Source organism: Harmonia axyridis, chromosome 2, assembly GCF_914767665.1.
Source record: "Harmonia axyridis chromosome 2, icHarAxyr1.1, whole genome shotgun sequence".
NCBI classification, from domain to species: domain Eukaryota; kingdom Metazoa; phylum Arthropoda; class Insecta; order Coleoptera; family Coccinellidae; genus Harmonia; species Harmonia axyridis.
In genome coordinates this window covers 11,490,591-11,517,928 of record NC_059502.1, presented here as the reverse complement: position 1 = coordinate 11,517,928, position 27,338 = coordinate 11,490,591, and the positions used below count along the sequence as shown (strand labels likewise).

Below are 27,338 nucleotides of genomic sequence, written 5' to 3'. Positions count from 1 at the left end.
CCTTTCAGTATGTCCACGGAAACGAAACAGTCAATGCATCGCAATTTAAAGTTTTCGTGGCATTGAGTATTATTCCATATAGAATTTCCAAAAATTGCAAAAAATGTCGTTTCAAAATTTATCTTCCTTAGTTACCACCGTGATACCGGATCTGATTGCTAACCGTAAAACGATATCATTCTTTTGGTATGACTACCTGCTCTTTTCTATAGTCTTGGGTTTCAGCTCTCTAATAGGAATATTTTTCGGTTGTTTTCATAATCAGGACACAAAGAAAGAATATCTGTTAGGTGGAAAGCGAATGAATGTGTGGCCAATAGCAATATCTCTAGTTGCAAGGTAAGTAGATGTCCAAAATTAGATTTAAAAAATACTGAAAAACGATATGGTTTGTTATTTCTTACATCGTGAATAATATTTCAAATTATTAAAAATAGCGTCCCACAAAAATGAGAAAACTTGGACCATAAGATATTATCTAATACATATGCTTGAAACAGTCTTAACTTATGGACACCAGATATTTTTCTATCGGCTCTAGTTTCTGAGATACAGTTTAATATTCATTGAATTATACTTGAATCAACCTTCTTATCTTCACTAATTTTAAAGTCAGGACCATCCATTCCTTGGTCGTACTCAATATGGTATATTATTATTGATTATACGCAAGTGAAGTTTTGCTACGATTTTGTGCAAATTTAGATTTTCGTCGTTTTATATTAGGTGTACAACTTTGCTTCCGCCGTTTTGCAATAGATAGCTGTAGTGGTAAGCTTAGATATTTGTAAACATAACGCCATTGAAATATTAGTCGATTTGTGTCTGCATCATAAAATTACTTTTGATTAAACATATCAGTTTTCTACTTTAATATGAAGAAATCTGGCTGAGGCTCATCGAATGCTCTCAAATACCTATAGTGAGGCAGCTATTAGTGAAAAAACGTGCGGAGAGTGGTTTCAACGATTCAAGAACGGTGATTTTGACGTCGAAGACCAGTATGGCGGTGGAAGAGAGAAAGTTTTCGAAGATGTAGAATTGGAGGCATTACTTGATCAAGACTCGTGTCAAACGCAACAAGAATTGGCAGGATCATTGGAAGTGACGCAACAAAAACCATTTCAAAACGACTGAAAGTCATGGGAATGATGCAGAAACAAGGAAATTGGGTGCCTTACGAGTTTAAGCCGAGAGATGTTGAATGGCGTTTGTTTGAAAGTGAACATCTGCTTGCGAGGCAAACACAGGGATTTCTGCATCGCATGGGGATATCCCGGCCATGCTTCCACGTCGACGGCCAAACCGAATATTCACGGTACCAAGGTCATGCTCAGTATTTGGTGGGACCAGCTCCGCGTAGTGTATTATGAGTTGCTAAAACCGACTGAAACAATCACAGACGATCGTTATCGAACGCAATTAATGAGTTTGAGCCGAGCATTGAAAGACAAACGGCCGCAATACAACGCAATACATAGTGATTTTACACCATGACAGTTCTCGACCTGATGTTGCGAAAGTGGTCAAAAAATACTTGACATACTAGTCCTACCCCACCCGCTGTCTTCTCCAGATGTTGCTCCCTCGGACTATCACTTATTTCGATAAATGGAACACGGCCTGGCTGACCAGCATTTCCAGTCTTATGAAGAAGTAAAAAATTGGATCGATTCGTGGATGGCTTCGAAAGATATCCAGTTTTTTCAACGCGGGATTCGTACGCTGCCCAAAAGATGGGAGAAAGTAGTGGCCAGCGATGGACAATTTTTTGAATCATAAACGTATAACCAGTTTTTTACAATAAAGCCTCGAATTTCGAGAAAAACGGCGGAAGCAAAGTTTTACGCCTATGTATTATAGTAAAGTATCAAATAACTGAATTAAAACAATGACATGAGCATACATAGCGTAGCTATGTAAATCATCCAGATGTTTTTTGGTATGTATGTGGCAAATGCACTACAAAAGAAAGTGGGAATAGTTATTTATAATACAAGTGCAGAAGGCATTGATATTCTTCCACGAGTTTTTGAATGAACGAGTGGTAGAATGAGCCTTCTATACGAGTATTATACATTATTTTCTCTAATTCATTGCATTCTTATTGAAATTAATGAAATATTTCCATAAATATCATTTAGTGAATTTTGCATTGAAAAATGTGTGTTGGCAGAACTGATTTCTTTAAGACAAATTAATGAATTGACAGATAAAGCCGTGGCGGAAAGTTCGGAGTACCAACATATAATAATAAAATATAACCATGAAAACTGTGCGTTTCTGATATATTCTCGCACGATTTTGTTCTACAAGATGTGGAAGAATGAACGGAAAAACCACAGAATTAGAGACTTCTGACTTTGGGAAAAGAGCTCAACTTGAATATTTTGGCATTATTGTAGGGGATCAGGATAAACCTTGGGCTACATTTCGTTTGTAAAACATTTGTTTTACATTTACGACAGTATATAGTCGGAAAGTGCCTTAATTTTAGTGTATCAATAGCTTGAAAAGAACCGGAAACCCATCTAGACGATTTGCTATTTTTTGTTTTGTCTTGTAAGCGGTGGTCGAGTAATCTTCGTTTTAGAAACCTCTGAAGATGCTTACCGCAGTAGTAAGCGAAACCTCAGGTGGAAAACCTATTAGAGCACTTCTTAAAATGTCCGGAATTTTTAAATTCTATTGATTCCATTTTCATTTTGCTGCATAAATAAATACCTAACTCACAATGAATATTTTCTAGCCATACCTCAGCAATCACAGTCCTTGCAATACCTGCAGATGTGTACAGATATGGACTCGGTTTCTGGCAAGGATGCATTTCCTTATTTCTCTTGCATTTCACCACTTCATACGTTTTCCTGCCAGTATTTTATAGGCTAGAATTGACAAGCATTTACGAGTACCTAGCGATGAGGTTCGATGAGAAAACCAGAATGATGGCCTCAGCAATGTATGCCATCTCATTGTTGCTATACTTGCCTATCGTTATTTACATACCCTCTCTTGGATTTGCTACAGGTGAGTACCTAGTATAAAATATTTATTTTAGCGATGGCAAGTTACGGATGGCGAATCTGAGATGCCAAAACTGCATCAACTTCGAAAGCGCACACAAAACCAGGCACTTTCTAAAAGTTTTCAATCTGTCTCTATGTAGCTGATGGACACTGCGCAAAAAAATTAACGCACATTATGGAAATCTCAAATTTATTCTACAACTGAAGGTGTTCTCAATGATAATTATTTTTATCAGAATTATGCATGCATATGTTATCCACTTTCAACGTTTTTCTTCAATACAGATGTAATTTTCCCAGCAGGAATAAAAAAAGATGAGATTATCAGATTTTGAATGTATTGGCTCCATTCTGAAATCAGTTGTTCTCGATCAATTCTAGTGATCAATAGTTTTTCTTTCGTTTGATTTTCTACACTCGATCGCTATGCAACGCGAAACACGCAATTTGACCCAAGAGGAATGTGCCCAAGCGGTAGTTTTGCGAGAAGAAGTGTGGACATACACAAGAATTGCAGAAAGGTTTGGAGTTTCCCATACAAGTGTGTCCAGAATGTTGCAGCGATTCAGAGAGACAGGTATGAATGTCCGAAGACCAGGATAGAGTAGACCACGGGTAACAACTGCCATTCAAGAACGTTACTTGAGAGTTTCTTCGTTGAGACAACGGTTTGCAACCGCTCGGCTCCTTCAAATCAGCTTGAGCAAACTCATGGGGTGCAAATTAGCACTCAGACAATAAGAAATCGCCTCAGAGAATATGATTTAAGGCCTCGTGTCGCGGCAAGAGGCCCGGCTCTTACCCCAGCCCATCGAAGGGCGCGTTTAGATTTTGCGAGAGAGTATATCCATTGGGAAGAGGCTGATTGGGAAAGAGTTCTCTTCACAGATGAGTCTAGATTCTGCCTCTACCATTGTGATCGACGTTCCCTTGTATACAGACGTCCACATGAAAGATATGCTCAGTGCAATTTCCTGAATACTACTGGTTTCGGGGGAGGATCGATTATGGTATGGGGTGGAATATCTTTGACTGCTCGCACAGACCTAGTGGTCGTTGATAATGGAGCTATGAATGCTGATAGGTATATAAGGAACATTCTTGAAGAGCATGTAGTGCCATTTGCCCCATACATTGGTGAAAATTTCATTTTTATGGACGATAATGCCAAACCCCATCGTGCGCGCATCGTTCAGGAGTACCTTGAAGAGGTTGAAGTCTCTCGAATGGAATGGCCAGCAAGAAGTCCAGATCTCAATCCGATTGAGCAGGTTTGGGGCAACCTCAATAGAAGGCTGAGAAGTTCAGAAAATCATCCAGAGACTCTTAATGACTTAGGAATCCAACTCAGAGAAATCTGGGAAGGATAAGATCAGAACATTTTAAGATCACTCATTTTGAGTATGAACCGTCGTTGCCGAACTGTAATTAACGCAAGGGGTGGAAATACCAAGTATTAAATCACTTATCAGCATTCCAGTATTTTGAAAATTGTTTATTTCTCTTCTTTCACATGAGATTCGGTGAAATCCTGAATTTTTCTTCCATTTAATGTGTCTTGTTTCGTTCAAAACCTTCCCGAGAGAACATAAAAAATAAGTTATAAAGTCAATGTAGGGTTAACTTTCATTAAAATTGAGATTTTCAGAATGTGCGTTAATTTTTTTGCGCAGTGTACTTATTAGAGATATTATAGTTAAAAATCTCGAAAAGGAAGCATTTTGAAGAAAAATGGTTCGAATGAATTATTGACCAACTTTTTATTCGAAACCTTTTTCCATAAAATGTTTCCTTTCCGAGATTTTTAACTGAGTCAACTTGAAAAAAATCACCCACCATTTTCCTTCTGATAGTATTGAAAAGTTTATTTTCACAGTGAAGTAAAATGCGTCAATTTCAAAATGTATTGTTTCATCACGGTTCAACCGATTTTCGCATTCGTGTCGTCACTGATAAGATAATCTTTCTCAACAAATTTGATCGTGTACGCTGTCGTAATAGAGTATTTACTATTGTCATAGATAACAGTTCTTTAAATCCTGCCTTAACCCAAATCAAATTAAAAATCAATGAATTACGTTTTCAAATTCTTTAGTTACAGGACATTATTTACTTTCCTGATTTTCTGTATTTCCTAAAACATGTTTCCAAAATCTCACCAAATATGTGTTTTATTCGTTCAATATTTGACAGACGCACACAAGATACCAAAGAATACGCGATTATCTACAAATTCAGAGATACTAGACAAGGTATTGATAGCAAAGTTGGAAGAGAAAGATCGCTAGCAGAAGTTAAATTATTATTATTTTCAACAAAATATAGACCAATACAGGCCATGAAAAAAAATGCTTTTTTAAATTCGTATTCATGCACATTTTTCACAAAATTTCGTTATTTAATAATCAGTCTACAAAGTTAAATACCATGATATACCTTACCATATTTGATATATACCATAATATAATACTTGCCACATAGGTATCAAATTTATACCTATAGGTACCTACTTCATTTCATTGGTATACAATTTTTTTTCTAGCAACTGGAATAGGTGTACACGTAGTGGCGCCAATTGCTTGTGGAATATGTATTTTTTACACAACTATCGGTGGTCTGAAGGCTGTAGTTTGGACAGATACTTTTCAATTCACCCTCACAATTGGATGCCTAATAGCTGTTTTGTGGTTAGGATTGGGAAAAGTTGGTGGATTCTTTTCCATGTGGAACACTGCCGTTGAAGGTCACAGACTCGATGTGAGGTGAGTGAAGCCTTCATTTTGTTTATTTTCAACAAATTATGATAGATATGAATTTTTTTTAATCGAGAAAAATTTTTTATGATTTTGCGGTTCGTCTAAACATCCGCTTTTGGGTAAACGATAATGTTTCTAAAGTGGCGATGGGACACAGTAACAAGGCCTTCACAAAACTCTTTCTCCGAATTCACACAATCTCTGGCCTTCTAAAAAATTCCGCAGTTAGTGATGATAATTTTTTTATGTCTTCACTGCCAGATTCACTGTAATACTTAATTTTTTATTTAGGTAATGTATTTTCAGTTTTGACCCAGATCCCACTCAGAGAGATGGATTTTGGTCAGTTGTTATTGGCTTGACTTTCATGTGGACTGCTCAAAACAGTATCAACCAAGGATGCATTCAAAAGTTCCTGGCCCTGCCAAGTATGAGTGATGCCAAAAAGTAAGAAGAATGTTAATTTTGAGCTTTCCATTAATTCGATAAACTGCTGTCAGTGGCGCCTTCGCCATTTTGCAACGGATATTTCATTAAATTAAAATAAACCATGCAGGGTGCTCTAAATTTGAGGTTCAAACGGAAATGACAGATTCCTTGGATCATTAAAAAAAGTCCTATGAACATGGATCGGCAAACGCTTTGTTTTCGAGCGTTGAAGTTTGATTCTTCAAATTCAATTTTTTTTCTCATAGCACCTTCTGTTCAGAAGCTATTCAACTTAAATTTGGCATGAATATTCCAATTTGAAGTTGTCATCATGTGATATGCTAATTTTGAATGCAAATCTACAGGGTGATATTTTTTCTGGAACAGTGCCCCCTTCTTTCCTCCTGAACTTTTTCTTGATGGACCACTGGTAGTTTAGAAATATGTAAAAAGAAACTTTGATCTAGTACTACACTTTTTGGTTACTTTTTCGGAGTTTTTTCGTATCTGCTACCGATTTTGAGAAAAAATTTATAACAATTCTCTAGTAATCCCCAGGAGAATCCAAATTATTATAACGATCCAGTTAATAAGCTGTGATCAATAAATCATTATTTGTCAGTTTTGGTACTTGTTCACCCAATCTGAAGCAAAGATTAATAAAGATTCAATAAACTGGTATAATCATCACAAAAAAGGGACTGAAAGAAACACCCTGTATCTCCATAACAAAGAGTTTTCGAGCCCATGTTTATAGGACTATTTTTTCTTGATATTACTCAAGGAATCTCTCATTTTCCTTTGTACCTCCAGTTCAGGAACAACCTGTATATCACCTTAATTACTGTTAAAATTGGAAAGAAAACTTTCATGTCTTAATTTTTCTCATACCATATCCATTTCATTTTGTTATATTATTTACCAATCAAAATGTGAAATACGAATTTAATACAGTTTTTTTTAATTTCAATTCATTAAATACAATAGTTTATTCATTTATTTACTATTATTTAGTTACTGACATAAGGGTGGCCATTGCAGAACATTCATAGCTTATAGTTCTGTTCAGTTGAAAACCAGAGCCAAGTAAATGAGGAACTGAAATATATTCATATCATTACAGATCTTGCTTCATATATAGCCAAGGATGTATCATAGCTAAAACTTTGAGCATTCTTATTGGATTAACAATGTACGCAATCTATGCTGGATGTGACCCATTCTCTACTAAAAAGGTGGAAAGGAATGACCAACTAGTTCCATACTTCATTGTGGGTATTGCAAGTAGTGCCCCAGGATTAGCAGGACTTTTTTTCGCAGGCGTTTTCTGTGCAGCTCTGAGGTAAATTTCAGCTTAAAATTCATTTCATGTTTAAATTTTTGTTTATTTTCAGTACATTATCTGCAAATCTGAACTGCGTGGCTGGAACTTTGTATACTGACTTTATCTCTAAAGTGTTGAATCCCAACACTTCAGAAAAAGTGGCGAGTAATATTCTGAAATTACTTGTTGTTATAGTCGGTGTTTGTGGTTGCTTGATGATATATATTATTGAACAACTGGGAGGAGTGGTACAGCTAAGTATTAGTTTGAAAGGTATTGCTGATGGACCACTTCTAGGAGTTTTTATGATGGGTGTGTTAAGCCGGAGAATTAATTCTAAGGTAAAATTTATTGCTGGTTCCCGTTTCAGTTCATGTATGTTAATGATAGAATTGAAGTCCCCAAAATATCGTGTTTACAAATGCACAATGTAAAATATCGGTAGAAGCTGAAAGCAGTTAAGGCTGTTACAAGGAATTGTTTAAAAATGAAGGAAGTTCAATTTTTACTGCAAAACTTTTCTTTTCTCCCATTAAATATTTTTATTCGTGCATTTTTTATCAGTTAACATCTTTTTATCATTTTCTGTAATTGTTATAATTTACAGGGTGCTTTTTATGGAGCACTCATCAGTATGCTGTTCATGTCATGGTTTTTCATGATGGTGAAATATTATGAAAAAATGGGACACCTGAAGCACCCACCCAAACCTCTTTCTGTAGCCAATTGTACCTACGACTTCAATTTCAACGAGACATAGTAAGTTTTCATGAATGTATCAAATGATAAGCAAAAAATTCATCTAAATATCACTTAATAATCCCTCATTTTTATTCAAAATTGGTTAAATATTATTATTGACAAAATAAAGAAAGTTTTGATTCAAAAATATATGAACACTCTTCCTATTATCCAATCATTGATTGAATTTGTTGAAAGTTGACCAATCATGTATTTAATACCAACTTCAATTTTATAGGTTGTTTGAATTTTGATATATTTCTCACAATCAATATTTATTCAATATTCACCTTCAAATTGAAAAGAATTCTATGATTTTTTTAATGTTTTTCAGCACTGCAACACCCCCAATATCAGATGACAATATATTTTACTTATTCAAAGTGAGCTTTTACTATTACACTATGATCGGCGCATTGATGTGCTGTTTGATTGGTTCATGCATCAGCTTTTTCACAAACAAAAAAGATGATCCCTTAGTACCTAAGAAATTGTTATGCCCCTTAGTTCATTGGATGTATGAAGATGAGGTAGATGAGGATGAACAAGAAAACACAAAGAAGGGAGATTACTTCAATGTACAACAATTTGATACCCACAAAGCATAAGGAAAAAGGGTTTCGATGAAAAATGTATAATTCTTTAAGTTGAGTGCCTTCAGTTCAGAATAAAATATTTTTTTTAGTTTCTTTTTTACTTTTGAATAACTGATTAATAGCTAACCAAAATAGAAATATTAGCATGTAATTTTAATGAAACTTAGTTTGATAAAGATCAAATGCTTATCATTCAACATTTATCTGATTTTATTGAAAATTCATATTACAAATGTAATAAATATCGAAATGAGAAAAAAAACTCATAACATACTATTGATCTTGAGAAGAAGTTCCTTCATCTTGTTCCATTTCTTGTTGTTTCTTTGCTTCTAAAGTCTGAAGCTGTTCTAAGGTGAGTAAGGATACTCCCAACTGATCTTCTCTAGTGAATGGCTGTGCCATTTGCCTCAACCACCTTTTGGCAAGCTGAAATCAAACATAATATTCATTACGAGGAAACGGAAAATGTTATTTTGCATCTGATGAAACGGCAATCAAGATTTCAAATGAACAGTATATTCTTCTCACATTATTATTGAAATATCAATCCATTTATTCAATTTTTTATTTCTATAAAATGAACATTAGATTACTTTTTCATTAAATAAATTCTTCATTGTTATGCATCAATAAGACTGTATTTTTTCAAATGGTTCATTATTATCACATCACATCCTTTATTCAGACATATTAATTATTTATAACAATTATTTCTAATTTTTTCTACTGAGAATACTAAATAATAATTAATCAAAATACTAATAACAATATCTACTACTTCGATAAACTAACCTGTACACCTTCTTCGGTAGATAAGTTACAAAGTGAATCTTTCAAATGTTCTTGAATCCATTTCGGTAACTTTGTTCGTTTATCGGCTCTAGAAAATCTTTTGTCTGCAAATACCATAATACCGTAATCTGTTTTACCACGAATTGCTCGCCCCACACATTGAGCAGCATGTCTCATGGCATCAAAGGTCAAGAAATCATTCTCCCTAATCTGAAAAATTATTATTTAATCATTACCAAAGTCTTCAATTAATTTCATTAAAAAACTTCATCTGGAAATAGTGCATATAACTTTGTAATTAATGAACTAAACAGAGGTGAAATATTAAAAATTGATAACAAAAACACTAGAAAAATGTCCCACAAAATACAATGAATGAAGATTTCCATATCTCTACATATTTTTGGATTTATGAAAATTTACCAACAAAAATAAAAAACCGAGATTCGATTATAAAAACACCCACCTGGAATTGATCTCTCAAATAGTCCAGTCTGGCTTTTAAAATCCTAGACTGGGTGTAGACATAAGGGATTCCAAACATAAGAACACATCTACCTAAATGATGATCGAAATCGACCCCTTCAGAAACTTTACCTCTCGCTACTGAAAGTAATACTGCTCCTCTTCCAGATTCACAAGCCTAAGTAAACACAAATAATATTAATATGAATTTTGTTTTCAATAAATATGATAGGGTTCAGTGAATAAAAGTCAATTGTACTCAAAAAAGCATCATAATAGATCAATTAGGATGCATCTAGGGAATCCAATCCCTCTGAAATTCTGCGGATCAAAATTGTAGGATTTTCATGCGGGACCTGCGGGATTCAATATTAAAATTGCATGTTAGACAATAAAAGCGCAAACGTCAAAGAAAGCAATAAACCAATCATAAGTTACGGACGAAGATGCAAAACAAGTTACTGTTGAAACTACACTATGATTCATGATCAGCATTTTGAAAAGTCATTATAACTCGACTTAAAAAAGAAATGGTTGAAGCTTTATTTTCTAGAATAAAAGATGAAATTCCCAAGGCTGCAACTTCTCCTGGACGTGAGCTACGCCCTTGAAACCTCCCTATGTTTCAGATCAGAACCCGATGTTCAAAAAACGTTTTTATTTGAGGGGTCTGTGAGGAATAATTTAGGAGATAAAACGATTTTTGGATGGAAATTCAATTTTTTCCCAAATTTCGAGTTTGAATTTCCTCAAAACTGTGAGGTCTGCGCAAAATCGAGAGCGGTGCCAAAATTGACGATCCCTGATTAGCCGAATTTCGATCTCACTTGAAAAATTTTTTGTCGAAAAATTTTCCATAACACCTTCAGAAAATTGAAAATTCCTTTATGGGACTATTGTACCATTTTATTGATTGATTCGACTAAGTAGATCACGAAAATGCTTGCAGTTTGGCGATTAGTACATTATTTCAGAAATTATAGGTGAAAATCTGAAATTCTCAAAAAAAAAATGGATGAAATTCCCGAGGCTGCAACTTCTCCTGGACGTAAGCTATGCCCTTGAAACCTCACTATGTTTCAGATCAGAACCCGAGGTTGAAAAAACGTTTTTATTTGAGGGGTCTATGAGGAATAATTCAGGAGATATAACGATTTTTGGATAGAAATTCAGGCAAAAATAAATAAAAAAAATAATTATGCTCACCTTAATATAATACATGAGGGCAAAGCTTGTTTCCGCCGAATCTTGTGTTTCAATAAAAAGTAATTTATACCTCTGTAAACTGTCAATAACACCTTGGTCATACCAACTAGCAACAACATATTCCAGATACATATAAGATGTGAAAAAACAAACTATTCCATCGGGGACATTAGCTGCCATCTAAAACACATAATAAATTGAATATTTACTATCAAAATTCGGTGTGTACAGCCACAAAGATTAATTTACCTCCACTAATAATTGACCATAGTTTCGAATGACTGCATTGTCCTCTCTCGACTCAAACTTTGAAGATATGGCAACTTGATCGTTTCCTTTTGATATTATCTGTCAATTATTTGAAAATTAATAACCCAAAAATATCAAATTATGTTAAACAAAAAAGAGTTATGCAGAAAAAAAATGCAACTTACCATAGGTAATAAACAAGGTCGAGCTAAAGTCATAGTAAAAGATGACATTATGACTGGATGGAAATTCAGTATTTTAGGATACATGTCTAAAGGAGACAAAGTTCCTGAGGTTATAACTACAGTTTGAAATCTATCGAACACAGGCTTGATAGCTATCGATGAATCCAAACAACTGCAATTCAAAATAAAATTATTGCTTTTAAGATTTCAATTTCCGAAGCAAGTTATTTTAAAAGAACCTATCACTAAAAATCCATAACGATACAAATATATACAATAAAGAAAAACTAAATGGAAAAATTTGACAACTCACCTGAAATGTAAAACTGGATTTGATACTGTTGGTGTCTTGTCGTCAAAAGGTTCAACGATTATTGTAAATCCTGTTGTATAAGTGGAAACTAATGTTGCTAAATGTGTTATTAAAATAATAGGACTGAAATCAGTTAAATTCGATATTTCTAAAGTTTTTAACAAAGATGTTAGTCTTTCTGCACAAAACCTCAAAGGTTTTCTTTCAATGCATACTTTACTCTGAATATCTCTCAAGAATCCTGCTGGTGATTCTTGTACTACATGCTGAACTCTTAATCTTGTTTTCAAGTATTCCACAAATCGTTTCAAGAAACTGACAAAATGTTCAGCATTCCTAATATTACCAGGCACAGCCTCTGAAAGATAGAGATTAAACATTACTGCATGATCTGTAATTTGTTTTATCAGAAGTGAAAAATTTATAAATATTACTCATAATCATTGTTTGATCTTAAATGTGCAAAAATATCCCGAATCCAATAGAATTTTAGAAGAGAACCCCATAAAAGATAATTCAACAACCATTTGTTTTTGTCCTAAATACCTTGTAAAATTTCATCTGGAAGAACTGGATTGGAAAGAAGCACATCTGTTTCTCTCGATACAGCTGCATCTCTCAAACCTTCCACCATTCTCTGATATTCTTCTTGTAATTTTTTTTGATCATCTTGTTTTATTCTGAATTTTGAAAATACACAAAAATAATGTAATTGTGTAAATCTGATGCAAATTTTAATTCAAATATTAATAATATTACTTACTCTGCAACTGTTTTTTCCAGAACTTGTAAATTTGCAGTTGATTTCTCTATTACTTTTCTATTTATTTTTACACTCATTGAATCTATACATACATTGTCTATATTGTGAGCTTCATCAAAAATAACAACAGCTTCTTTTGTTAATTCTTTAGATACTACATCAGCTATTTTAGGGTCTAAGAGATAATGGTAACTGTATACGATAATTTGGGCATGAATAATCTGGAAGTAAGAAATCAATATTTCAGTTTTAATACAGGAATATATACTCAATATCGGTAAATGAACCTATATAATTACATCTTGATAATGTCTTATTTGAAAAAATTCGAAACGTTTTATAAACTTACTGAAAACCTTGCCAAAAAATATGGACACCAATTTCTGTCCCTTCCATACTGTTTCATGTCATCGAGAGTATATACTCCATGTGGTAATGTACTATCTTTTCCATCTAGGGCGAATCCTTCAAAATATTGACATATTGGAATAGTATCATCAAATTTGTACCTTTCTCTAACATGACTGGCAGTTAACGCATGACATCTTCCATCAATAATTTTCCCTTCTTTTTCTTTACTAACCTGAAAAGTTCATAAAGAATTGATATACGATTTTAACACTTTTGTAAAAAAAGCTGAATATGAAGCAAAATAAAGAGGCATATAGGTGGTTTTTGCAAAAATCTAATCAGAATTAGTTATTCTTTCAAGTAAAAGCATTTATTAGACAACTATTATACATAAAAATTACCTCTGGATGAATGCACATGTTTTTTCTAGAAGATAAAACTAATCCTGTCAGTCTAGGATATTCACCATCCATTTGTTCATAGTAGTCCAAAAGCTTTTTTAATTCTTCCATTACTTTTTCTATTTCTGGTACTGTTCGTGAACAGTAAATTAATTTTCTAACATCCATAGGTTTGTCTATCATATATGCCACAACAAGTGATAATAAAGTAGTAGTTTTTCCAGTTCCTGAGGGCATTTCCAATAGGCAATGGCCCTGAAAGCATCATTGCTTTTTAATTTTCCCATTGACAAAATCAAATATTCAAGAAATTTTATAATTGCTAGCATACCTTAGCATCAATTGCTTTTTTGAGTTCACACATATATGCATATTGCTCTGGATATATGTAGTCATAAGGAAAGTAAACAATCAAACCATCTACACTCAACCTATAAAAAAATATTTAATTATCAATTTATTTATCTTTTGTTTATTTCATTTACTTCATTATTTCAAAATTTTGATTTAATCACAGAAATCACAAATTACAAAAGTATTCTAACCTCGCTAACTGACGAGTCGAAGCACAGAAAATAAATAAATGGCTCGGTTCAGTGATAGTGATCAAAAAGAAGAAAAATCTCTTTTATTAATGATTACCGGTATTGTTTTTGTTTACATTGGGGTTTGGTTTGAAAATTAAAGAAGTTTATTTTTTAACAATTACATAAAATGATGTGTGAAGGCTGCAAAACATATAAATCTCTAATAGAAATTGATAAGGATCGATTCTATTGGTATAACAATAAGGATTTAAGAGTATATTGTTCATATAACATATCAACTTTTTGCAGGACTGATCAACTTAGTCGGACTAATATAGAATTACACAAGAAAATTTTATATTTAGGTAGTTATATATCTATATTGGAGAAAAAAATTGCAAATTTAAATGAAATAATTTTATTGAAAGATATATCATATGCTTCCCAATGTATTGAACAGGAAAGAGAGAATGTAAGTGTGAGTAATTACTAATGAGAGATTTTCATGAAAAGATAATGGGTTTTTTAGCTAGAGACTTCAACAAGGAAAAAAAATAAAAAAGAAATTGAGTTTATCCCCAATGACTGCCTCAGAAAGCTTAGAAGTTTATGTACCCAACTGAATAATGTTGTCGATGAATTCCAAATTGCAAAGAGCAAATTTTCTAGAATTTTAGAAAACAAAGAAAAGGAATTGAATGAAAATTCCAATTATCTTCAAGAAATGCAAGTGAAATTATATCTCTTCACATATTGAATTTCAGTAGTAGTAGTAGTAACTAATAGTTACTTTAATCCTACCTCTTTTTCTTATTTGAACGTGGCTTGTGGTTGCTATTTCTATCTTGATTTTATATTTTAGTTCATTCCACTCTCTAGTTTTATTGAAACAATATTAGTTCATGCACATAGTGTAGAATGAATATAGAATACAGATGATCCAAATTCTTTTCCTTCATATAATGTTGTACATTATTTCAACTTTAGGGTACAAACCTATAGAGATAATCTGTTCAAGGAAATGATGAAATATAATAATTTGAAAAGATGGATTTATAATGAATTACATATGTTAACAAAGGTTAATGAAGAATATATCAGAAATAATGTGGAAGAAATGGAGAAAAAAATTAATGAAAAAATCAGAAGCAAATACAAGACAACCTTAGAACATGGCAATACCCAAATCAAACATCAAGATGAACTGATTCATAAAATGCAAATTCATAGAAGGGAATTATACTGTCTTCTCAAAGAAGAAAAGCTCAAACGGAATGAATTGAAAGAAAAATATGAGGTAAAATTAGGAAATGTGAATTTTGTATGTCAATGTAATTCGTAATTGAGAAATTTAATTTCAGCACACACTGAATGAAGTCCGCATGCAGATACGAAGACTCAAACAGAAAAATCAAAATATGGAGACACTTCTTCGTTTACAGAAGTAATATCAATTTTATTCTTGAATTCAACCTGTTGGATGAAAAATTTTTATTTTTATTAGTATACTAAATATATATTCACGAGAGCATATCAAAATTATCTTGCATACAGCATATAAAGGTGCATGCTATAAAAATCTAAAAAATTGCAGGAGTATCAAAGAAGCTATAATGTAGGAACTATATACTGAAATTTTCACTATCCAGGGTTAATACCTCAAAAATTCTTAGGCTTTTGGCAAAACTTGTTTTATCAAGAAATATCCCATGAATTTCAACCAATAAAATTTGTTTATTTCTTTCAAACAAATTTAATTTGTTGAGATCGTTTTAACAAAAGACCAAAGAATATAACTCATTCACAACTCAAATAAAAAGTTTATTTTTCTTAGAAAATCTATAATAAAAACTGTATAAGTATTTTCTGATCTATTTACATTTCTGAAAATAGATATTCCTCCATTCTTTTTTAAATGAAATTTAACATTTAAATTCTTGAATCATTATGTATATGTTTGTTTTTTACGAACGCTATTGATAATTATTATTTTTACAGAGCAATTATTTTATATTATTTATTCCAATATTGATGTATTTCATTTTCCATTGAAGTTTAAGAGATTTTTCTATTTTGTATTAGCTAAATATATAACAATAAAACTTTTTTATGGCAACATTAGTTATTAATGAAAAATTTATTTTATCCAATCCCTAATGTTAATTTTGAATACAGATATGTCGGAAAGCAGAGACAAGTAGATTATGTTATTTCAACTTGTCTCTTCTAAATCAGAATTTCAGATTTCTCCCAAATTAGGGGAAAACCAACATATTACCACGGAAAAAGTTAATTTTTCTTAGTTCTTGACTACTTCTTCTATGCTCGTTATTATAACCTATATTTTGTTGAATTTTCTACATACAAGAATTATCTTATTTAAACTAGAAAATAAATTGCAGGATACATTGAAAATATCATATTACTTTTATGAATCGTTTTAATAATTAGGAAATATGTTCAAGTTACCTGGAAAACTAAACAAATGTTTGGGTGCTCCCATAGCTAGATATCTTTCAGAATCTGCTGTTGCTACTGAAAAAGAAATAGGTACACATAATTTGCTCTCGAAATTAATGATTTATGAAATTTCTTCTGAATAAAATGTTTTAGAATTCAAACCACTCAATTTGAGACAGACTAAAGGACCTGTAATAACCAGACGTACTCCTAGAAAAATTATGGTAGCACCTCCAAGGTGAGAAAAGTTTTACTAAACATATCAGATTGTCCCAAGCAAAAGAGGGACAAATATTGGGACTTGCAGAATCAATTCCACATATAACATCCCTTATTATCCAATTTTATTTTCAATTGAGATAAGTGATAATAACTTATTTGCAGGACTGAGCAAATGGCTGTTGATCAAGATTGGGGAAATGTTTGGCCAGGTCCAAAAACTTTCCATCCAGCTTCAGTACCTCTTCCAATACGTCAAGGTTATGCTGAAAAAATGACAATCCCTGGTAAATATGGAAATGCAGAATTGATGAAGATTCCCAACTTTCTTCATCTGACTCCTCCTGTTATAAAAAGACAATGTGAAGCATTAAAACAATTTTGTACGCCTTGGCCAAAAGCTCTTGATACAGATGAAAAATGTGAGAAACATTTTCCTTTGGAAATTGCTTCAAGCAGTTATTGTCATTCTTCACCTTCAATCAGGGATCCACTGTCAAGAATAGTGACTGTAAAATTAAGAGTATCAGCACTAAAATTAGATGAACATGCTAGAGACAAATTTTTGAGGCTTGTAGGTGATAGATATGATGAAAAAACTGATATTCTAACTCTCGTCACAGACAGATGCCCTTTAAAAAAACAAAATTATGAGTATGCTATGTATTTAATTACTGCATTATATCATGAGTCAATGGTAAGTAGTATTTATTATTATAGTTAACATTATACATTTTTTTTATGATCTGCTTTTCGATGGAATTACGAAAAAAACAATAATTATGTAATTATGGCCTCTATTTATTTTCCCTATCGAATTCTTTCATTTGAAAAAAGTTAATTTTATCACTACAATCAGTTCAAATTGACAGATGTAGGTTGAAATTGTATAACATTAATTTTTCCAATTTGTAATAATTTAATTTAATTTTATATAGAATGTGGAAGAATGGGAAAAACTTAAATCAGAAGCTGATATGGAATTTTATGATTGGAATGCCTCTAAGTCTAAGAGTAATGTTGAAAAGATATTTGGTCAGAAATCTGAATCTATTGAAAATATTGATTCTTATTCTGATGCTGTTGATAAGTTAATGAATGATGGTAAGTAAAAGCAGCAGTTTTGAATTATGTAGGTTCTAACTACAACTTATTGGTTTTCACATCACATGTATCTTGATTAAAAAAATTAACTGATCTTAACAGCTCTCAACTTAATATATTAGAAATTGGGCAATTAATGTAATTGATATTTCCAGAATACCTATACAATTGTAGTAGGAAGTTTTATTGATTATATCCTACTTTTGTGGTAAATATTTATACCTCAATAAATTCATTTGTATTATTGATCCCTACATTTTGAGTTACTAAAATTGGATTTTTAAGTGGGTAGGATCAGCGATAAATATCTGTGATTTTCGTAATGAATTTCAATTAGCCCTTTACAACCCCCGATATAACATAAATATTTTTCATATTGCTAATAACAAAGCATTTGAATATTGTTGAGATTTATTGTTGTCTAATTATTAATTATATTGCATAAGTACCCAAAAGAAATGCTTTCATACTTTTTCCTTAATTTCAGGTGAAAATGAATACAATCTAACAAGGTACAGGGAATCAGTGAAAAAATTGTTGAATGTACCAGATATATCGTAACAAGAAAACTAAAATTGGTAAAAATAAATTCTACCAGAACAAGAAAAACGAAGTGTGTAAATGAATAGATTGAAAAATTATTTCTTTCAAATATGTAATTATAAATGAAAAATCACTATGTAATTCATGTAACATCTTGAACTAAAGTAAAGTGATGGTTTCACAAATAATTTTTTTTATTCATAAACCAGCAAATACAAGTCACAAATGATTTGTTACATTAACTTGACACCGAAGAGATAAACATGGTGATCTGTTGGATAGTTTGACTTAATTCAATAATTTGAGATGGGAGCAAGATGATTAGGTCGAGAGTAATACAATTATTTACACTTCTGCAATAATTTTATCTGTGTCTAAATACTATTTACGAGTACGAGGTAATCCTCTGCGGGGGATTTGTTGTGTTCGGATTATGCAAAGTGGAAATGATCTGAAGTCTGTTGTCTACACTTCTAGAGTATATACTAGTGTAAGTGTTGAAATGAGGTGATCAAACAAACAATTAGTGTTGATAGGTCAATAGGTATCGCATCAACTACTGAAGATCGCATGCGAAATCGCGCGAAAATATCAAATAACTTGATCGCCTGCATCGCGCGAAACAGTTTGAAGACGGCACGTATAGGCAGCGCTTTTGTATTCCGTTGTTTGGTATTATTCGCTTTGGACGAGACGCTGGCATCGCTCACGTAGGAGTCGTAGGACGACGCACATAGGTCAATTTTAACGATCTACGCGACCAAAAATATTTTCTCACTTTTATCATTTATATTCGGTATTTATCGTTTTTATGCAGTATTGTATGTCTGAGATTTTTTAATTAGTTCATCTCGTAAAATGTAAATAAAAAAACATTGGAATAGAAAAAAAAAGTCGTCTTGGGATTCCGTAAATGAAAAGCCGTGATATTCAAAACAAATGTTGGATTTATTTTATTTTCACGTTGAGTGAAACAATTTCTCCGCAAAATAACATAAAAAATACATATAATTATCTTTGTGCAGTAATAATATTTTTCTTCAATTAAAGAGTCATCTTCCTCGCAATCGGGTTCGAGTTGGAATCTGCCGGCAATAGAATTTCTATTGTTTCAGGACAAAAACTTTTTGATATTGATGTTTTTTTGGGCCTCAGACTGCTTATCAATGGATCCGAAATCAATAAAAATCTGTGATATACATCAAGGTTGCATTGTTCTCTAGAAAACTTACTAGCGAAATTCTCACGTTATACGCGGAAATGTTTATTACGCGCTTCTGCATAGCCTCCTCCGACAATTGACCTATTGGTAGCAAAGCTTGTTCAATGATAGTTTCTCCATGAATTAAAATCGTTGTTTAATTGTTTTTTAATTATCATCACTAGTGCCATAGTTCGATAGTAAATGATTTTTCAGATAATCGAGTTTTGCTTCAAAATTTGGTAAATTTTGGTCTTTCATTTTTCCATAAAGGTAACTCCGGGTAACAGTTTTCACACCTGATGTTCCGACACTTTCTAAAATAACGAAGAACAATGATTAGCGAAATAATAAAAAAATTGAAATTTCTGTTGAAAAAATCTATGTCGTTAAAAATCGCCCTATTTTTATCATCTGCAAATTTCTGCAGGAAATTTTTGTAACATTCACTAAAAAAAGGATGGTACTTCATGATAAAAAAAGAATAATCACGGGGTTTAACGGAGGACTACAACAAATTAACTTTTGAAGCTTAAAGTTACTTCAAAATTTGTTTAAGAAAACACTCTTTGTTATATGTATACTACGTAAATATACTAATTTTGCATTGAGGCTAAGTAAATAATATTAGAAATTATCGCAATCCATCACTTTCACTCCAAAAACTGAGACCGGTAAAGAAATATTTATTATGTTCAAATTTGTTGTTGTTTCAAACTCTGTGATCTCGAAGAAGAGCGCACTGGTTGATGGTCAAGTTCCAACTATCTGTGCACGCTCAGGATGTACCTGGATGGTTATAATGAGTGATTTAGGATTACCTGGAATGTTTTCTAATCGACGATATATTTTTTTGAATGATTATCGTTAGTTTTTAAAATCCAATTTTGGCCGCGTAGATGGTTAAAATTGACCTATGTGCGACGGTAATTCGGTAATCTAGACGATTCATTTCGGACACGTTTACTTGTACCGCCTTCCCTCAAAGCGATGCTGGTGAGAATATTGTTGAAATAACCACAAATGGAATTAATGGTTAAAAATGAAGTTAAATGAAAAAGCCGCAAAAAATTTTTTCACCTTTTTTCCAATGTTCTGTCACGAAATTTTTGTGGTAAACCTCAGATTCGGATTTAACAGCCCAAAAAATATGAAAAATCCAAGAAAACCACCCAAAAACTTACGTGTAAAAAACACATATTGACAGGCTATATTGCCCTTGTTTGACCTCTATCCTCGACCAACCTGGTTTGAATTCACCATTATTTTTTAAGTATAGGTAGATATATAACGGAAAAAATCCTTTCCGTTTTCAAGTTAGGAATCACTGAAATTTGACTTAATGATAAGACCATCAGAAGTCCCAAAACAAAACTTTTCTTAAAAGCAAGTTATTTATATATCATTGTTCAATCTGGAGAAGCTAACAAACGTCCAAAGTCAATAAGATACCTATGGGAAATTTATTTATTTAATAACCCTTGTATAATCGAAATATTTTGGCTTCCTCCAAGTGACTTTGGATATACTATACCATCTCGAAAATCAAAAAAGTATATCGAACCATTAGAGAAGTTATTATTAGGTACAAGCAAATACTCTGTATTTCAATGCTAACAGAATATAGAGTATTCGTTATGTGAATAATTGTAATGGAGTTTCTTAACTATAACAATAGATGTGTTAAATTGTTATATATCTTTGTTCGGAGAAGTCAATTTCATGCCTGTTTCAAAATTGAAATGCATGAATTGGAATTTCTAGAGAGGACAATAAGATGCAATCTGCGAATTAATTAGGCGATTCATTAAATAAAGCATTAATATTCAATTGTTCTTAAAATGGCATATTGTTATGTAAAACGAGAAACTGTATCAGTTGAAAGTTGTATTTTGCTCTGATTTTAACATGGGAATTCGTTCACTGTATACCTATACATGCAGAATGAAAGCAGTTCAATGTATAAGAACCTACTTGACAAGAATTGAATTCACACAAAGATTATACCTCCTAGTTATATATACCTAGTATGCAATGTTTATTGAAAAAACTGAATTGGAAATTCTCATTACGAGTTACATCTCGATATAATTATTCTATTCCAAACAAACGCAGTTCCTGGTGTACCAGAAGCTGAATATCTTGTCCCATATTTTCCTATTGAGTTTTATGTTATGATGTATATCTACTTGCTCTTTCCTTCATAAACTGAATTGATCTACAAAGGATCTACGAAGATATAAGAATATTCTCATTAAATACTTTCTGAGACAAGGAATGACTTTGCGAATTAAGGTAGAGAGTAGAAGAAGCTCTTGAATGAAAAAATGTTAACCTGTAATGATTGCCCTATGGTTTATATTGGATAGACAGGAAGATCTTTCAAGAAAAGGATAAATTAACACCAAAAGAGTTGTTCGTTTTCAACTCATGCAAATCGTTTAAAAGAATTAGATCATACCTTCAATCACAACTTTGAAATCCTCAATTCAGAAAATAAGAGCATAAGATTAACTCTCTTAGAATCGCTAGAAATAAACAGGTATAATACCCAAAATATTCTGTTGAATGAACAAACAGATGTAAACTCATCTCCTTTATTGAATTTCTTCGGATAGTTTGGAAATCTCAGTCGGCAAACTGTCCAATATAACTGTGAATATCCTATCGAATATTTTTCTGCCAATGTCGAATTTTTGTTCCTATATAAGTTTCCGAAAAACTCTGTATTCTTATCAGAAATTTAGCCTGATGAAGCCACAGTGAGGCGAAACAATTGTTGCTAACAATTAAAAAATATAGTGGAAATTATTTTGTTTTATGCTATTTTTAATGAATTTCTGCCAAGTAAGGACCGAATCCATTTTATACCAAACCTTAACTTAAACTTAATGCATCCAATAAGTCAAAATTGCAAATTTCTTTTGAAACAACTAATTGTTATGCAGCGTATTTTGAAACCCACCAGCTAGAAATCCAGTTGCATCTATTCCATTAATAAAGATGATGGAGAAAAAGGTAGAAACAATATCATTTGGCAACAGTGCTTATACTTTCACTTGCAATAACTAACTTCTTGAAGACGTAGGAAACCAAAGGTAACGTTATTCTTATTATTCACGTTCTGTAACAGTCCCACGTAATGAAGTTCGGTAATATCTCCAAAATTGATGAAGAATAGTGGTCTCTAAAGAACCCTTCATTGTTGAAATTATCGTAACACCTGAATGCAGTGGGTTAGTTGAAAATGGTGATAGCCTTCAACGGAGCTTGTTTCATCGCTCAACAAGTTTAGTATGTTCAATGTCATTGGAAATTACTGAGTTTTGAGTAAGCCGAGCTATTGGTTCTCTAGCACAGATTTAGTGAATGTTTTTTTAAAGGTATGCATTTTAATCTATTCAGCTTATTGATTTGCTTCCTCGATGCGCTCTAATTGTTATGTAAAGTTGTTACCTCTACCTGAAAAAATTATGCTCGCATATAGATAACGCAATAATATATTACGGAATATCTTTACGTTGTCATAGAATGGTACCTACTATGTTGTCTTCTAGTTATAATTTGCCTATAAAACTGAAATTTGCGAATGTCATAATCCTTCTAAAATTCAATAGTTAAACCCAATTTATTTTAAATCGGACATTTATTAAGGAAGATATATGAATAATAGATAATATTAATAATAAGAAATAAGCATTTTGTGCACAGTTAACCTTCAAATGTTGCTTTGAGAATCTTAACTGATGAATATTAATATTCTGAATATAATTCGGAAATGAAACGATATTTTTTTGGCACAAACTGGTCATTAATAGATTTATTGTCCTCAGAATTATGTTGATGTTTTAGTTGTTATTGAGCTCAAGGCTATAAAACCTATCTAATGAATGATGGTTTCGGTTTAACACTTTACTCAATAAGTACCAAGTCAAACCAGTAAAAACAAATATTTTATTTTTTTAATTCGATTTTATTCATCAACATCACGTTCAAGAATGATGCATGTATTTACTCCAGCTTTTCTGTAGGAAGATTCGAATTTGAAATTTAACCCAGTAGAATAGAACAACACAATAATTGAATAATTCCAATATGTGTAATATTTTTTAATCGCGATTCTCCTAGTCCTCTGAGAGAGCATGTCGAGGGTAGTCAAAAAGAATCATTACATAGCTTCGCCGAGGGTTGATCACTCTAGAATTTCACCTCATTTGGCTAGAAATTATGAGTTTTCTGATGGAGAGGAAAGTCAAAGAGCCAACACAGATTATGCATCTATGGTGAGTTGAAAAATTACAATAATTAGGAACTTTGAAATTCACCTAAATTTTTTTTTAGTATTATATTTTTAGTCAAATATTTGACTTATATTGAACAATATTCTATCGTTTTCAATCTTGCACTCCACAATACGTTAATACTCTATTATGTCCTGAGAAGTTCTGATTCCCGCATACTCAACGAATTCATTATATTCGAAAAACAAAATCAATAAGTTCCTCTGAAATTCTAACACTGAGTACGCACACCAAATTTCATTAAAATTGGACTAGTAAAACGTAAAATATTTACATCTCGGTTATTTCAACACCCATACCAAATTTCATCAAAATAACATCAAAATTGTAGAAGTTAAGGCTGTTACAATAATATGCGAACACACAAACGGATGAACAGACACGAAACCAAAGTTGTTCAGGATAGTCTAAAATGCATTTTGAGAATAAAATTTGAAATCGAAGACCAAAAATACACCTAAGTGATATCAATGCGTCCACTACCTTCGGTAGACTCGGATGCGATATGAAGCTAGTATTTAATACAATATTGATGAGTTGGGAAAAATATTCCAGAATATTTACAAACTCAATAAATTTATTTCTTACTGAATTAATTTCAAATTTTCTGAATGAGTATTGTTCGGGTTGCTGACAGCTGAGTTCACGCTGCCAGTTAAATATAGCTGGTAAACAGGACCTAATAATGTTTTTCAATCTAGAACATTAACTTCCGTTGTGGAATTCGAGTTGAAATGATTGTGTATATAATGTGTCAGTATTCTAACGAAAGATTTTCCACTTTGGTCGAAATAAACCATTCAAAAGAGATAGTTATATGATCTGTGCAATATAAATCGTTTTCCTTCATAATCATTGTTTTTCATTTCTACAGCCATACAGCCTACAACACGAAATGAGAGATGAGTTAAGATATGAAAAAGATAGTGGTTATAATTATATTCCTCCTGCACATTCTTACACCAACAGGGAGAGTAGTTATGACGCTGGTTCCGATATTTATGTGACAAGTGGTGCCTACAAAACAGCCTCTGAAATAAGGTAAATCTGACTTGCATTCAGGTAACATTTTGACGTTGTTAGTGGACTATATCTTTCAAGCGGCTTCTTTATAAATTTACTTCGATCTTCGATCAGTATTTTTGGCGAGTTATAACAAAGAAGTTACCCATCCAGATATTGATCACGTCCAAAGCTGCTTGGATTTCATATAAGAAAGCTATGATGTAGCTACTAGATTAATTGAAACTTCTTTGGAAGGCTTTTTGCAACTTCGACCCTAACCTTCGGTTTTTCAAGTTCTAGGTATCATCCACCAAGTGAATATTCTCCTCCCAGTATAAGAGCGCCATCTGGAGTAAGTTACGACAGAAGGAGTCAAAGATCAGGGGGTGTCAAGTTAGAAGCGTACACTGCACCAAATCCGCTTTGTCCTAATACAAGAGGATTATGCTGTCTTATGTTACTCTTTAACCTAGCCATTATTCTAGTAACATTGGGATTTGTGATAGTAATTCAATTCCACGAACCCATTATAGTATGGTAAGTTAACCTGATATATGGTTTTTAAACTTTAACTACATTTTTCTTGATCACTTTGAACATTCATTTGGACCAAAAGCAGCAAAGGTTCTTGGATGATCCAAAAAAGTACTTCCATTCATTCTAAGGTACCAAATCTTACCTCCTATATGTTTAGAATTTACCCTTCTAAAATTTTGAAATAAATAAATTTAACACACGAGACTGTTGATTTTCAGATCGTCAGTATTTTTGTACCCTTGAATGGGGAAAAACTGACCCGTCTAAATCACAGTCCCAATTGAGTTCATTCTTTCAATTATTCATCATCAGTATGGCAACTCAGTGGTCCCTGCCATATACACCTCTCAGTTTCATAGCGGAGCGTGGAGACTTTGCTGTAGAACAAGCGGTGCCGTTTTTCTGAGAATTACGCAACCTTCGACGCCATATTTGTGGCTAGCAAAGAGCCATAACTGTACCATTCAATATGTGTTAATTATATAGGTACTATCTGATATACCTAACATTTTTCTTTCAGGATTTTGGGTATAATCTTCGTAATTTTCGGTTGTCTCACTCTAATTGGAAGTTTGATTTTCTGTGTCACAATATTCAGAGAAGCCAAAAATCCAAATGAAGTCGATGGAATTTATTGGACAAATCACTGGCAGAAGAAATTTGGAACAGTGCCCCCTTAGATGATTTTAAATGAAGAAAAAAAAAGCAGAAAGGCAAAATTAAGGAAACAATAAATAAATATACTAAAATGGTTTCTGCCACAACTATTGTACATATACTAACGAAAAATAATGTTGTGAAGCGTAGAAACTCATAACGACTTCAAATATTAACAATGAAATACTCCAGTGATATGAAAATAATCTTCATTTTATTCGACGAACTGAATGCCATATCTAGAAAACAATTTCAATACTGAAATATTTACTGAAACGTATTCATTAGTGAATTGAAAGAGATGATTTCCTTTCAATTATTGAAAAAAAAAGTGGAGAAGAAATGATATATGAAGAAAATAAATTATAAGATGTACATTTTGATTCAGACAATGCCTGAAAAATATTATACTGTATGTACTTAAGTCGAATACAAACTTATAAATTGAAAACCAGAATATTGATAATTAAAAGTGAAAAGCATTAATTAAGACTGGAAGAAATATATTTTTAATTTAATTTTTTCCAGAATTAGCCATATACAGTTTTTGTCCGAGGTAAAAATGAAACTAATCTGAAATTTGTATCTATTAATAGAAGAAAGAGTTTGTTGAGTATTATTCTTTTATTTTTGTTGAATTTTTATTTGAATATTTATATACCATCCCTCAGAAGGATATTACAGCAGATGACAATAATATTTTGTGAATTTTATCAATTTGAAATGACAAAATAAAATTTTTACTCAAGTATTCTGGTGATTTCATTGATCAAATATATATTTTCATATTTACCTAGTGAAGTTGGTCATAATCTTTATTAGGAATTAAATGGAGGTATACAGAAAAGGTGCCACTAAAAAATGATATCAAACACCAACCTTAATCTATCCTAACCTATTAGGTTAGAATATTATTAGAATATCTAATCCAGTCCCTCTCAGTATGTTTGGTATAGAAAGAGAGAGCATTTTCATTCAAACTATGACTTGATTTGAAATTGACTTTGCCTTGTGCCAATATTATCTGAATAGGATAAAACTTAAAGATACACCCCATTGAATACATTGATTTTTTCTGTATTCAAGAGTAGTATTTGTAATGCATCATGCATCTCTAAATTTTCAATCTTTTCTCTAGAAATTATACTTCGCTTCGGAAAAAGGCAATTAAAGGCATTAAAATG

The 27,338-nt window shown here is 32.2% G+C and overlaps 5 protein-coding genes across 6 annotated transcripts; 4 read left to right on the top strand and 1 right to left on the bottom strand.

The window, feature by feature from the left end:
* LOC123672995 (sodium-coupled monocarboxylate transporter 2-like) lies at positions 1-8,960 on the top strand. Its single transcript, XM_045607369.1, has 8 exons — positions 1-339; positions 2,750-3,027; positions 5,569-5,788; positions 6,089-6,229; positions 7,335-7,553; positions 7,606-7,876; positions 8,143-8,294; positions 8,611-8,960. The coding sequence occupies exons 1-8, from the start codon at positions 104-106 to the stop codon at positions 8,882-8,884; spliced, it is 1,791 nt and encodes a 596-aa protein (XP_045463325.1). The 5' UTR covers positions 1-103; the 3' UTR covers positions 8,885-8,960.
* A 104-nt stretch (positions 8,961-9,064) lies between these two features.
* On the bottom strand, positions 9,065-14,154 carry LOC123672994 (general transcription and DNA repair factor IIH helicase subunit XPD). The gene is made up of 13 exons (XM_045607368.1): positions 14,086-14,154; positions 13,932-14,031; positions 13,601-13,855; positions 13,198-13,431; positions 12,849-13,069; positions 12,632-12,765; positions 12,086-12,443; positions 11,773-11,944; positions 11,588-11,686; positions 11,339-11,518; positions 10,134-10,310; positions 9,668-9,877; positions 9,065-9,301 (listed from the first exon to the last, which is right to left on the bottom strand). The coding sequence occupies exons 1-13, from the start codon at positions 14,088-14,090 to the stop codon at positions 9,146-9,148; spliced, it is 2,301 nt and encodes a 766-aa protein (XP_045463324.1). The 5' UTR covers positions 14,091-14,154; the 3' UTR covers positions 9,065-9,145.
* A 62-nt stretch (positions 14,155-14,216) lies between these two features.
* Positions 14,217-16,248, top strand: LOC123673098. Of its 2 annotated transcripts, none has more exons than XM_045607525.1 (5): positions 14,217-14,379; positions 14,437-14,605; positions 14,657-14,853; positions 15,115-15,424; positions 15,489-16,248. In XM_045607525.1, exons 1-5 carry the CDS (start codon positions 14,315-14,317, stop codon positions 15,573-15,575), a joined length of 828 nt encoding a protein of 275 aa, XP_045463481.1. In that variant the 5' UTR covers positions 14,217-14,314; the 3' UTR covers positions 15,576-16,248. The 2 variants fall into 2 exon arrangements, with proteins under 2 accessions (XP_045463481.1, XP_045463482.1); XM_045607526.1 differs by having other exon boundaries at positions 14,222-14,379; positions 14,437-14,599.
* A 190-nt stretch (positions 16,249-16,438) lies between these two features.
* On the top strand, positions 16,439-18,641 carry LOC123673097 (28S ribosomal protein S35, mitochondrial). The gene is made up of 5 exons (XM_045607524.1): positions 16,439-16,677; positions 16,741-16,825; positions 16,972-17,503; positions 17,745-17,910; positions 18,398-18,641. The coding sequence occupies exons 1-5, from the start codon at positions 16,584-16,586 to the stop codon at positions 18,469-18,471; spliced, it is 951 nt and encodes a 316-aa protein (XP_045463480.1). The 5' UTR covers positions 16,439-16,583; the 3' UTR covers positions 18,472-18,641.
* A 4,077-nt stretch (positions 18,642-22,718) lies between these two features.
* LOC123673138 lies at positions 22,719-26,905 on the top strand. The gene is made up of 5 exons (XM_045607577.1): positions 22,719-23,037; positions 23,783-23,937; positions 24,830-24,996; positions 25,255-25,497; positions 26,018-26,905. The coding sequence occupies exons 2-5, from the start codon at positions 23,797-23,799 to the stop codon at positions 26,175-26,177; spliced, it is 711 nt and encodes a 236-aa protein (XP_045463533.1). The 5' UTR covers positions 22,719-23,037; positions 23,783-23,796; the 3' UTR covers positions 26,178-26,905.
* The last annotated feature ends 433 nt before the right edge of the window (positions 26,906-27,338 follow it).

Excerpts from the sequence above, each read along its gene's own strand:
- LOC123672995 (XM_045607369.1), top strand. The coding sequence starts at position 104 with ATGTCGTTTCAAAATTTATCTTCCTTAGTTACCACCGTGATACCGGAT. Across the intron at positions 5,789-6,088 it reads GGTCACAGACTCGATGTGAG|TTTTGACCCAGATCCCACTC; the intron begins GTGAGTGAAGCC and ends ATGTATTTTCAG. Across the intron at positions 8,295-8,610 it reads TTCAATTTCAACGAGACATA|CACTGCAACACCCCCAATAT; the intron begins GTAAGTTTTCAT and ends AATGTTTTTCAG.
- LOC123672994 (XM_045607368.1), bottom strand. Across the intron at positions 10,311-11,338 it reads CCCTCATGTATTATATTAAG|GCTTGTGAATCTGGAAGAGG; the intron begins GTGAGCATAATT and ends GTGTTTACTTAG. Across the intron at positions 9,878-10,133 it reads ATTTGAGAGATCAATTCCAG|ATTAGGGAGAATGATTTCTT; the intron begins GTGGGTGTTTTT and ends ATAATTTTTCAG.
- LOC123673098 (XM_045607525.1), top strand. The coding sequence starts at position 14,315 with ATGATGTGTGAAGGCTGCAAAACATATAAATCTCTAATAGAAATTGAT. Across the intron at positions 14,380-14,436 it reads GATAAGGATCGATTCTATTG|GACTGATCAACTTAGTCGGA; the intron begins GTATAACAATAA and ends AACTTTTTGCAG. Across the intron at positions 14,854-15,114 it reads TCCAATTATCTTCAAGAAAT|GGTACAAACCTATAGAGATA; the intron begins GCAAGTGAAATT and ends TTTCAACTTTAG.
- LOC123673097 (XM_045607524.1), top strand. The coding sequence starts at position 16,584 with ATGTTCAAGTTACCTGGAAAACTAAACAAATGTTTGGGTGCTCCCATA. Across the intron at positions 16,826-16,971 it reads ATTATGGTAGCACCTCCAAG|GACTGAGCAAATGGCTGTTG; the intron begins GTGAGAAAAGTT and ends ACTTATTTGCAG. Across the intron at positions 17,911-18,397 it reads TGATAAGTTAATGAATGATG|GTGAAAATGAATACAATCTA; the intron begins GTAAGTAAAAGC and ends CCTTAATTTCAG.
- LOC123673138 (XM_045607577.1), top strand. The coding sequence starts at position 23,797 with ATGTCGAGGGTAGTCAAAAAGAATCATTACATAGCTTCGCCGAGGGTT. Across the intron at positions 23,938-24,829 it reads ACACAGATTATGCATCTATG|CCATACAGCCTACAACACGA; the intron begins GTGAGTTGAAAA and ends TCATTTCTACAG. Across the intron at positions 25,498-26,017 it reads CACGAACCCATTATAGTATG|GATTTTGGGTATAATCTTCG; the intron begins GTAAGTTAACCT and ends TTTTTCTTTCAG.